General features: G+C 49.8%; 1 protein-coding gene across 2 annotated transcripts in view; it reads left to right on the top strand.

The window, feature by feature from the left end:
• Nucleotides 1-12,868, top strand: part of SLCO3A1 (solute carrier organic anion transporter family member 3A1) — a 375,012-nt gene that overhangs the window by 285,198 nt on the left and 76,946 nt on the right. For both annotated transcript variants that reach the window (XM_052659400.1, XM_052659399.1), the window contains exon 3: nt 164-262. In XM_052659400.1, the coding sequence (XP_052515360.1) occupies nt 164-262 (99 nt within the window). The remainder of the gene's footprint in view (nt 1-163; nt 263-12,868) is intronic.

The following is a 12,868-nucleotide window of genomic DNA, read 5'->3' as shown; positions in this document are numbered from 1 at the left end:
CTTCCCCCCCCACCAGGATATTTAGACTAATTCCTCTGAAATCATTTGTCTAATCAAACCTCTCATCTGATCAGTGTAAAACAGCTTTCTAGCATTTTGACAGTTTTGCTCATTGAATGTCTTCTGCTTTTAATCTAATCTTGGTTTCATTTTCTTCTTTCAGGAATCCTGTTCACGATGCTGGTGTTTGGACCAGCCTGTGGATTTATCCTGGGCTCTTTCTGTACCAAAATCTATGTGGATGCAGTCTTCATTGACACAAGTAAGGAATTTATCTCAATTTCTAAGCCCCACCCATAAGCCCTTTCCCCTTCACAAAGGAGCCCCAGCCCTCTGAGTTCTAAAACCTTCCTACTAAGAAGCAACTTTAATGCAACCACCTCTCTAGCTGGTGGCCCCCTTGGGATTAGAGGGAAGATGGTGAGTGTCGGTTCAGAGGGCCTGGACTCAAGCCTGTGTTCTGCTCATGTCTGCCTAGAGGCTTTATAACCTCCTGGGGTTGATTTCACTCTTCAAATCTGAATTTTCCTCATCTGTAAATTCAGGGTAATAGGACATATATCTGCATTCCGGACTATTGTAAGGTAAGTGAGGGGACAAATGTGGAAATGCCCAGCAAACACACATAGTCACTGAATGTTGCTCCGTGAACCCATAAGAGGACCCTGTTTCTTAAACTAAAAGCTGGAGCACCTAAGTGCAAGTGTACACATGGGGTCAAGGAGACCAGCTTTGAAAATTGTTTCTATAAGACACTGTGGTGGTGGGCTTTAAAGAAAGCCTGCACTATGTGCTAAGTCGCTTCAGTTGTGTCTGACTCTGTGGAACCCATGCACTGTCATCCGCCAGGCTCCTCTGTCCGTGGGATTCTCCAGGCAAGAACACTGCAGTCGGTGGCCATGCCCTCCTCCAGGGGCTCTTCCTGACCCAGGGATCGAACCCGTGTCTCTTGCATCTCCTGCGCTGGCAGGCGGGCTCTTTACCACTAGCACCGCCTGGGAAGCCCTAAAGGAAACAGACCATACTTCAAGCCTATGGTCTTGTGTTCTTCATGGGAAGATTAAGTGTGTTTTTCAGCCTCCTCTGGGCGCCCTGATGCCTTAGCACAGCAGTTGCCAAACTTTTTGGCACCAGGGACTGGTTTTGTAGAAGACAGTTTTTCCATGGACCGCAGTGGGTGGGGGTGGATGGTTTCAGGATGATTCTGATAAGGAGCGCGCAACATCCATCCCTTTCATGTGCAGTTCACAGTAGAGTTCTCGCTCCAATGAGAATCTAATGCTGCCACTGATCTGACAGGAGGTAGAGTTCAGATGGCAATGTGAGCGATGAGGAGTGACCGTGTATACAGACGGAGCTTCGTTCACTTGCCCGCCACTCACATCCTGTTATGCAGCCCAGTTCCTACCAGGCTGCTGACCAGAGCCAGTCTGTGGCCCTGGATTGAACAGCATGCTAGTCTATACAGACTAGCCTATGCGGTTGTTGCTTAGTTGCTCAGTTGTGTCTGACTGTTTTGCAGCCTCATGAACTGTAACCCACCAGGCTCCTCTGTCCACGGGATTTCACAGGCAACAATACAGGAGTGGGTTGCTACATCTTTCTCCAAGGGAATCTTCCTGACCCAGGGATCTAACCCAGGTCTCCCGCATTGCAGATAGATTCTGAACCACCAGGGACGCCCCAGGCTATGCAGTGGTAACAGGAAATTCCCAAATCAAGGTGATTTTATGCAACCAGAATCTATTTCTCAGCTGCACCGAATTTCTAGTGCAGGTTAGTGGTATTTGGGGTGAGTAGCGGGTGAGACTGGCCCTTGGTGGTCCCTCCAAGACCCAGGCTCACAGAAGTTCTATCTGACTGCTGCCTGCCCAGTTGCCAAGAAACCAGCGCCGCCTCAGAAATGCCATCCATTGTTTCTACTCACACTTCAGAGGCCCCAGCAAGCTGCCTGGCGTATTAATCTGTTGCTTTATGGCAGATTACCCCAAAGTTAGTGACTTTAAGCAAGAGTTATTATCTCAGTTTATTTCTCTGGGTCTGGAGCCCAGGAGCAGCTTTGCTCAGTCACTGAGTTGTGTCTGATTCTTTGTGACCCCATGAACTGCAGCACGCAAGGCTTCCCTGTCCTTCATCATCTCCTGGACTTCGCTCAAACTCATGTCCATCGAGTCGGTGATGCCATCCAGCCATCTCGTCCTCTGTCACCCCCTTCTCCTCCTGCCCTCAGTCTGGCTGGTTCTAGCTCAGGGTTTCTCATGAGGCTGCAGTCAAGGAGGTGAGCTGGCCTCAAATCATGTGAAAGCGCTTCTGGAGGGGCTCTGTTCCCAAGCAGCCCCAGTGGCTGTTGGCAGCCCTGGGCAGGTCGACTGTGAGGCTGGCTCCCATGGGCCTCTCTGCAGGGCTGACCTCAGCACGGCCCCCGGGGAGCAGACAGCCCAGGACAGGGTGAGAGCACAGGAGACAAAGCCACCGTCTTTTGAGAACCTCAGCTTGGGAGTGACACTGTGTCGCTTCTGCTGCGTTTTGTGTGTTAGCAGCAAGCCACTTGTTTCTGTCTACACTGGGGAGAAGGAATCCTTCCACAAGGGCATGAATTCCAGAGGTGGGGGTCACTGGAGGCTGTCTTAAGCACTGCCCACCAAACTGTTGCTTAGTCGCTCCAGTCGTGCCTGATTCTCTGTGATCCCATGGCCTAGAGCCGGCCAGGCTCCTCTGTCCATGGGATTCTCTAGGCAAGAATACTGGAGCAGTGCCGTTTCCCTCTCCAGGGGACCTTCCCGACCCTGGGATTGAACCCCCTATGTCTCCTGCAGCTCTTGCACTGGCAGACAGATCCTTTACTACTAGCGCCGCCTGGGACCCCACCGTGAAAGTGAAAGTGAAGTCACTCAGTCGTGTCCGACTCTTTGCGACCCCACCATATGTGATCACAACTCAAACCACACGCCTGCAGAAGGGCGCTGTGTTCCCGTGCAACTTAGCGAGCCGAGAAGCCACGTTTCCTTCCTCTCTGAAAACAGTGTGGGAAGCCATTCCCCTTCTTCTCATCCTGATCTATTCCCAGGATCAATAAGAACTCTCAGTCCTCCGGTTCTCCATTCATCATCTCTCGACAGTGCTAAATTTACTAATTCACCCCAAAGACATTATGTGGTTTTAAATCCAATCAAGTCACTTTGTGATTCACTCCATTAATTCCACTGATATATTTACTTGTAACTAATGATGTTACAAATTTCCAAACGGAGGGGGAAAAAGATCAAATGCAGCCTTATTTATTCTTTTAGAGCACTGGGTCTGTTCAGCAAGTGATTGAACGCTGCAGTTTTATAGCTTTGGGTTGGCCCTTTGATCCTATTCCTAGTGAGTGGGATGAGGGGGTGACCTGGTCAGAGAAACCATACAGGTGAGAGTCAGCTCTCATCTTGCCTCTGTGGACAAAAAGCCCACTTCTGCCCTGCACCAAAGGCAGGACAGGACAGGAGTCTCGAAGGAAGGGAAGGAAGAGAGAACCTCCCAGAACGTGGGGAAGGCTGCCTGGGATGAGAAGGCAAGTATCCAGGCAGCCAGTTTTGCCCTCAGCATATCAGCAGGGCTCCCTTGGATCCAGGCTTGTGGAATACCAGCATCCCTGAGCCAGAAAGAACCTCAAACTTCAGTCTGTTCCAACTCTTGCATTTTATAGACAAGAAAACTGATTCCTAGAGAAGTATGGGCATACTAAGTCACTTCAATTGTGTCCAACTCTTTGTGACCCCTATGGATCGTAGCCTGCCAGGGTCCTCTGTCCATGGGATTCTCCAGGCAAGAACACTGCAGTGGGTTTCCATGCCCTCCTCCAGGGGATCTTCCCGACCCAGGGATCGAACCCGGGTGTCTTGCGGCTCCTGCCGTGGGAGGTGGATTCTTTACTACTTACACCACCTGGGAAGGGGTGTACCCAATCTGAGAAGTGTATCTATAGAAAACCCAGATCCATGAGCAAGTGGGTGGGTGTTTCCACTTTAAGACCCCGCCCCCTCGCTAAGGTTCCTATTGGGAATGAAATAACATCTTTTCCTCAGAGCCTGGAGTGGCCGAGAGGCACACGGGTGGCTGGAGGGGGCACCGCCTGTCCACTCGCAGTCCGCTGGGTAGCCATTCCTTTGCTCAGGCTGGGGTGTCATCCCCGCCCATTCTGCGCCACACCTGTCCTCACCCTTCAGGCCCGGGTGAGGCAGTGGCATCCGTGGTCCTCTGCTCACTGGCAGTTTGAAGCCTCCGGTGCCTGAGACGGATGGGTGTGTTTCCATTCCGTCTGAGCATCCTGCTGATGGCCGCCACCCCCTCATGAGTAACAGCGGACTTCCAATCTGATGAGACTCTAGGGACAGATGGATGCCTGTAAGTCACTGTCTTTGTCTGCCTCCTTTCTGCAGGCTCCAGGAGGGCTGGTGCAGCTCTTTACCAGCAGAGGGCACAGGAATACAATTTATTCTGCTAGGAGCCACTCAGAATCCCACAGTTTGCAGTGTGTTAAGTCTCTTCATTTATGTCCGACTCTGCGACCCCATGGACCGTAGCCCGCCAGGCTCCTCTGTCCCTGGGATTCTCCAGGCAGTACTGGAGCGGGTTGCCATGCCCTCCTCCAGGGCTCCTCTCTATTTAGGGACCAAACTCGCATCTCTTATGTCTCCTGCATTGGCAGCAGGTTCTTTACCACTAGCACCACCTGGGAAGCCCCCTGTCACTCTGTCTATGAGTGGATCTGTGCTGTATTTCAAGGACCAGGTTTTCAGTTCTCTCAGGATGACCCTTCCCTGTCTTCCTCACCGACTAAGACAGAGCACCTCTTTAGGGCTGTGCACCCTTCATGAATGCACAGGCCACACACACAGCCATGTGTTTCTGAAATTCCAGCAGAGAGCTGGGCAAGGGACTGGGAAGAGCAGTAGCCTGCGAATTGTGCAAGGTGGGCAAGGCTGGTCCCCGGAAGGCCCTTGTTCTGGGGCATCTAGGAAAGAGACAGTGGCTTCCACCAGGCAGTCTGGCAGCAATTGAGGAATTGTTGTTGTTCAGTCAACTCAACCTTGTCCACCTCTTTGTGACCCCGTGGAGTTCAGCATGCCAGGCTTCCCTGTCCTTCACCATCTCCTGGAGTTTACTCAAACTGCCATCCAACAATCTCATCCTCTGTTGTCCCCTTCTCCTCCTGCCCTCAATCTTTCCCAGCATCAGAGTCTTTTCCAATGAGTCAACTCTTCGCATCAGATGGCCAAAGTACTGGAGTTTCAGCTTCAACATCAGTCCTTCCAGTGAACACCCAGGACTGATCTCCTTTAGGGTGGACTGGTTGGATCTTGCAGTCCAAGGGACTCTCAAGAGTCTTCTCCAGCACCACAGTTCAAAAGCATCAATTCTTCGACACTCGCCTTCTTAATGGTCCAACTTCACATCTTGTACATGACTACTAGAAAAGCCACAATTTTGACCTTACAGAAAAGGCGAGACACATGAGGGAGTCCATTGGAATCTGTGTGTTGATGAAGCTGGGGCATGCAGGGGAGGCAAGTGATTGTCGGGACCAGCTGTGGAGCTGAGGTACACCCTGTGTACCTCCCCTGGAGGTACTCAGACACAGGGATTCTGCCGTTGCTGCTGCCTGTCGTCTGCATGGGAGTGTGTGTGGCTCGTTTGACCCTTCTCCTTAACGATAGACACCTCCTTGCCCAGGCTAGCGGGGAGGGAATGATGGTGCCTGCAGCAGTTCCTTTCTGGAATGTGTTTGTAGGACTGAGATGAGTGAAGAGCAAGACAGAGAAAAAAGAAGGACTTGGTAGTAGAGTGGGATACCAGCATCCCTGAGCTGGGAAGAACCTCAGGCATAATTCTCTTCCAAGTCTTGCTTTTCATAGACAAGGAAACTGACACCTAGAGAGAGGATAGGATGTGCCCAGTCCAAGCGGTGTATGTGTAGAAAAGCCCAACCGCTCTTCACAGTGGAGGCTTCACAGACTGATGGCAGCTGTGAACTCACTAATCCTTGAAGCCATACATCGAGCGCCTCATTGGAACTACGGAGCATTCCCATGAGAGGGTGGGTCCTAATCTCAGCCCATTAACACCCTGACCCCTGGGCCATGGACCGATAGTGGTCCTATTAATACCAGGCCACCCAGCAGGAGGTAAGCTCCATCTGTATTTATAGCTGTTCCCCATCACTCACAGCCCCCAGATCCATGAAAAAGTCGTCTTACCTGAAACCAGTGCCTGGTACCAAAAGGCCTGGAGGCCGCTGCACTAACAGATGAGGTGGCCTCCTGCAGCGATTATGAGTTTTGAGTTCAAACATGGGGACCAGACCTCCACTCAGATCCCAGTTGGACCCCTTACGGGCCGTGTGATCCTGGGGACATTTGTCCTCGTGGGTCTGTGTGTGGATGACATGAGTTAATCTCACAGAGCAGTTGACACAGTGCCTAGGGGTTAGTGAACACACAGTATAATTAGGTGTCACGAGGAAAAGAGACTGAACTCACTTCCACAGATACTAGAAGTCAAAGCTCAGGCCAGTCTGACCGCAGTTGGGCAGCTCGCTTCCCTGAAACATCTCCAGGCATTTAACTAGAAGACTGCCCCCTTTTGGGAACAGAGGCTTTGCTGAGATGACCTGGCTTGGCCAACACGGCTGTACAACACGGCCTCAGGCCCCCCAAAGCCCGCCTTGCCACAGCTGCACAGCGTCTGCAGCTGCCAAAAGGCAGATTCATCTACTGGCTTCATAAAAATGTTGACGAGCAAAGACCCCTCCAATTCTGGCTGCTGCCGCCAGATTCCTTCATGTTGGACTAATTAGCCCAGCAGCTGGGGTTCGGAACAGTCCATGCTGCCCTCCACCCTCAGCTCCTCCCTGCCTCCAGCTTCTAATTCGGTCTGTAACGTAATGATACTCTTGGAATTCTTGAGTCCCATAGCTACAGTTTTGCAAAATAGGTTAGAAAAATAGGTAAATGGACTGAAGGAAAAAAAAAGAAAAACTTCTCAGAGAGCCATACTATTGCTTACACATCAGTATGGCCCCAGACTAAGTAAATATTCCCACTTCGCTTTGATCTGGTCTTCTCACGGTCTTGGTATCCCCATGGGTGGCTTGGTTAGTTAGTTAGTTTTCAACCGGTTTAAACTTGTTGCTGGGAAGTTCTTTTTTTGAACCTACAATGGTAGCAGTCCTTGGAACTGGAGGGAAATCTCAACAAAGCCCATATGTTTATGTGACCTTCAGCAGAGGGGAAAGCAGCTGCTGAAAGCTTGTTCAGTTCACCCAACGAAACCACAAAGCCCTCCCAACCTTGGATTCCAAGAGTAGAAGAGTCAGAGCAATGAACTGCATAAGTCAGGAATCCTAACAAGCCTGCTCCACTGTGGCTCAGTGGTAAAGAATCTGCCCGCCGATGCAGGAGACATGGCTTTGACCGCCGAGTCAGGAAGATACCCTGGAGAAGGAAATGGCAACCCATTGCAGTATTCTTGCCTGGGAAGTCCTGTGGACAGAGAAGCCTGGCTGGCTACAGTTTGTGGAATCACAAAAGAGTCGGACAACACTGAGTGACTAGACAGAAACAATAACCAGCCTGCAGACACCTGTGCAAAGGCAGACCCATGTGCACTGGCCTCACGGTGACCCGGGTGTGGCTCGCCCTGCTCCCCCTGCTCCTTCCCAGCATTTTTTTCTTGGTGCCTGAAATGACCAACGGGCAGGCAAGTGACTGGAGGGAGCTTAGCCAGGGTATTCACACAGTCTTCTGGGGATGCCAGGCATTTGCACAGCCCAGGTCCCTAATTCCATCCCCATCCTTTTCAATATCTTTCTTTATCCACAGTTCTAGATTCATTGGCAATTTGATGCATTCTGAGTAAATGAGACAAACTGATGTTCTTCAGTTGTATTCTGAGCATCCTCCTAAGAGCAGCCTTTGTCAAAAGGCTGAAACTGCAGCCATGTTTAAAATCAAAACACTAATTAGAACCAGACAGAACGAGAAATAGGTTTGCACACCTTGCCCTCTACCTGGACCTAAAAGAATACCTTTGTTATACAAGCCTACCTGGGGCCGCTTTTCTTGAAAGTTAGGAATTTTTATTGCCTAAGATGTGGGTTCAATCCCTGGGTGGGGAAGATCCCCTGGAGGAGGGCATGGCAACCCACTCCTGTATTCTTGTCTGGAGAATCCCATGGACAGAGGAGCCTGGCGGGCTACAGTCCATGGGGCTGCAAAGAGTTGGACAAGACTGAAGTGACTTAGCACACATGTGCGCACACAAGCCATTTGTACCAGTCAGGGTAGGCTGAGTTATGCTGCAGTAACAAACACCCTCAAGATGTCAGTGACTTGAGAATACTAAAGACTTATTTCCTGCTTGTGTTATATACCCAAGTCAGGTCAGCAAGAATATTTTGTTCATTATAGCTTCTTAGGCATCATCTTTGGGAGAACTCCACATGCTTCACAATCAAGCAGGAAAAAAGAGCGTAGGAGTCATGCACCAGCTTATATATATTGCCACATGGAAGTGACATGTGTCTCCTCGCTCACATTTGACTGGCAAAACTGTGGTGCCTGGCCACACCTAACACCACAGGAAGGGAGGTGAGATCCTCATTCTCAGAGGAGGAGACGCACGTGCAGATGTGGGGTAATGTTACCACACATGCTTTGCCAGTCCACGTAGAGAACTCCCCTTCAACGTCAGTAATGCTTGTTGTCATTGTTCAGTCGCTCAGTCATGTCCAACTCTGTGTGACCCCATGGACTGCAGCATACCAGGCCTCCCTATCCTTAACCATCTCCCAGAGCTTGATCAACTCATGTCCATCAAGTCGGTGATGCCATCCAACCATCTCATCCTCTGCCGCCCCCTTTTCCTCCTGCCCTCAGTTGTTCCCAGCATCAGGGTCTTTTCCAATGAGTCAGCTCTTTGCATCAGGTGACCAAAGTATTGGAGCTTCAACATCAGTCTTTCCAATGGATATTCAGGGTTGATTTCCTTTAGAATTGACTGGTTGGATCTCCTTGCAGTCCAAGGGACTCTCAAGAGTCTTATTCAGCATCACAGTTCAAAAGCATCAATTTCTTCGGTGCTCAGCCTTTATGGTCCAGCTCTCACATCTGTACATGACTACTGGAAAAAACCACAGTTTTGACTATATGGACCTTTGTTGACAAAGTGGTGTCTCTGCTTTTTAGCATGCAATCTCGGTTTGTCATAGCTTTTCTTTCAATAATGCTGAGTTGTGACAATTGCCAGGCCAGAGAGGGTGATAGTTTCAATGGCCAAGAGGCCTCTTAAAAATACTATTCATTGTTGAGATAGGTAGAGTAAGGAAGTGCCTCAGAAAAATGAAATTGGATGATTGGCAGAGATGTGGGTGGACCTAGAGTCTGTCATACAGAGTGAAATAAGTCAGAAAGAGAAAACTATCACATATTAATGTATATCCATGAAATCGAGAAAACAGATACAGGTGAACCTATTCTCAGGGCAGGAACAGAGACATACCTGTAGAGAACATCCATGTGGACGTGCGGTGGGGGGAAGGGGAGGGTGGGACAGACGGAGAGACTAGCGTTGATTTGTACACACTATTTTGTGTGAAACAGATCTATAGTGGGAACCTGCTTTAGAGCACAGGGAGCCCAGCTCGATGCTCTGCGATGACCTAGACGGGTTGGCAGGGGTAGAGGGGTGGGAGGGAGTGGATACATGTGTACATGTGGCTGATCTACTTCATTGTACAGCAGAAACTAACACATCATTGTAAAGCAGCTATGTGTGTGCGCTAAGTCCCTTCAGTCTGGTGACTTATTGTGACCCTGCGGGCTGTAGCCCTTCAGGCTCCTCTGTCCATGGGATTCTCCAGGCAAGACTACTGGAGTGGGTTGCCATGCCCTCCTCCAGGGGATCTTCCCAACCCAGGGATCGAACCCGGGTATCTTATGTCTGCTGCACTGGCAGGCAGGCTCTTCACCACTAGCGCCATCTGACAAGCCCATACAGCAACTCGGCTTCAATGTTTACAAATTTGAAAAAGAAAAGATGTGTCTCAGGCTGGTGTCAAGCATTCACTGTCTCCGCAAGAGCCCCCCAGAACCGGGCTGAAGCTCTGCTCATGAGGCCGGCCAGTCCTGAGGGCAGCCCGCTCCAAGGCTGAGTGGTTTCTTCTCAGCCTGTTATTTCTCTCCCTGCCACCGTCCACTGGATAATTGAAACAGAGGGGAAAAAAATCAATACTTCCCAGAATAGTCAGCCGTGATTTTCCTGGTTCTTCAGATCCCTGCCTTCTGCAGACCCATCCCACCCGCCCCTTCCAAAGCGGCTGGTGTGCGCTGATGCTGTCACAGGTGGGTACTAGCCCTGTCTCAGGAACTGCGAGCACACCCTGGCTTTCTGCCTGCAGACACAAGCCCGCAGGGAGCGAGTTGCCTCACTTTCACACAAACACCCGCCTCTCCCAGGGCCGCCCCTCTCCCAGGAGTCTTTTCTCCCATATAGCAGTCACTAACTCCCTATCTAAAATATAACTGTCCACATGCTTCGGATTTCCTTCTCCCAAACAGCTGCCAGGCTTTCTCTCCCCCTGCTGGCTCACATCTGGCAGCTCTATGGGGCCCAGAGGCAAAGGAGGGAAATACTGTATTTCCCCTTTCCCATCTTTTGTCTCCATTCAGTGCTTGGCAGCAGGTGAAGGAAAACAGTCAGGGATTGGTGCCAACAGTCTTGCTCAGCTCCAAGGTGGTGTGACTTCCTTTTCTCTTCTCCTGTTTGCATAAACATGCTTTCAACATCACCCTGTTTTTCTACACTGTACTCCTTTAAAAAAACAAACAAACAAACCTGTACCTTTTGTTGGGTTTGAAGACCAAGCATTTTCACACCCCGATAGCAATGGAGACGGACACTGGTATGTGAGACTCCTGCTTGTTAATAGCCATCAGAAGACATGTAATTGTGCATTGCTGTTGTATAGCCCCTAGGTTCTGTCCAACTCCTTGTGACCCCGCGGACTGTAGCCCACCAGGCTCCTCCGGCTGTGAGATTTTCAGGCAAGAATACTGGAGAGGGTTGTCATTTCCTTCACCAGGGGATCTTCCCCACCCAAGGATCAAACCCACGTCTCTTGCATTGGCAGATGGATTATTTACCACTGAGCCACCAGGGAAGCCCAAATTGTGCATTAATGCCATGCAAAATTTCTCCATATAGGAATTTATTTTAAAAATACTGTTTATATCCAGTGACTGAGCTACTAGGAAGCTCTCCTCAGAAGTGTTGATATTAATAAAAAGATTAAAAAATACCTCAGTATACAAGACTTAAGAAACTAGCTAAAAATTTAATCCCTAAAATAGAATATTACGTACCATTAATATAGTGTGTGGTAATTCTGAGAGCTCCTTACAATGCGTTGTTAAATGAAAAAAAATCTGTACCTTAAAATTCCCATTGACATAAATATATCCCTGCAAGTTCAAGATTAAGCGGTCCAATAGGTAAGAGCCTACTATGTGTCAGGAGATGCTGGTTCATTGCCTCTCAGCCTGGTAACCACTGTCCTTGGCTGTCTGTTGTCTTTATTCTGCAAATGATGAAACTGAGAGTCAGGGAGGGTGAGTCACTTTCCCAGCATCACAAGCTTGTAAGTAACAAGAGTGGGATTTAATATCACATGCTAGTAAGTAGAAATAGTGAGATTCAGCCCCAGGCCCACTAGAGTGTACGCTTTCTCCTCTCCAGCCTGTACCTGCACAAAAGCATCTGGTCCATTCAAGTGCCCTGGCTATTGCTGCTTGGTTGATGTCAAGGCCTCCAGGTTAGAGACCACCAGTGTTTTCCAAAGGCCAAGTTGCCACCCATCAGAAGAGCTGGTCGTCTTACCCGCTGCCCAGAGCAGAGGGATTATCCATTAAGAACCCTCTAGAGAGCTCAAAACAAAGGCCTGCCAGTCAAGAGGGAGAGAGCAGAGCCCTCGGCATCTGGTTGCCTATGTTCTGGTCTTCAACTCTGTGGATGTAGGCAAGGCACTCAGCCTTTCCTGTTCCTTTTTTTATATATATATAATTGTATTTATTTGGTGTTGGCTGTGCTGGATCTTCGTTGCTGCACAGGCTTTTTCTCTAGTTGCCGCTAGTGGGGGCTACTCTCCATTTGCGGTGCATGGACTTCTCATTGCAGTGGCTTCTCTTGTTGCGAAACATGGGCTCTAGGGCACGCGGGCTTCCGTAGTTGTGGTTCCCAGTCTCTAGAGTACAAGCTCAGTGGTTCTGGCACACAGGCTTCGTTGCTTCGTGGCACGTGGGAGCTTACCAGACCAGGGATCAAATTTGTCTCCTGCACTGGCAGGCAGATTCTTTACCTTGGAGCCATCAAGGAAGCCCACACCCAGCCTTTCTAAGCCTTGATTTCTCCATCTGTATGAAACAGGGGCAATAAGAAAGAAAAGGCTCTACCTCGTAGGGTTGTGGGGAGGGTTGATTGGAACAGTTAAGAGTCCTCTCCACATCGTTCCCGGTGCAGAGTGAGCCCTCGGCAGATGACGGCTGTCGTTTCCATCACTGATAACTCAAGAGTCTTCAGGAAGAGCACTTTAGACATGGGGGAGTGCTCATCTGGTGACTGCAGTCATTTCTCTTCCCAAGCCTGTCCATCCATCTGCCCAGGCCTGCAGCCTCGTTAGTTCTTAGCTCATTTGCTGTGTCCCAGATAGCTGAGATGAATTTCCTTCTGTGCTCCAGGGGCATGGGATCATCATCAAAGAGATATCTCTAAGTAGCTCACGTGGGAGTGCCCTGCTCTGCAAGGGAGATGTGGAAAAAGGGAAAAACATCTA

Source organism: Budorcas taxicolor, chromosome 21 (genome assembly GCF_023091745.1).
Source record: "Budorcas taxicolor isolate Tak-1 chromosome 21, Takin1.1, whole genome shotgun sequence".
NCBI classification, from domain to species: domain Eukaryota; kingdom Metazoa; phylum Chordata; class Mammalia; order Artiodactyla; family Bovidae; genus Budorcas; species Budorcas taxicolor.
Note: the sequence above shows the minus strand (reverse complement) of the source record. Positions and strands in the feature narration are given on the sequence as shown.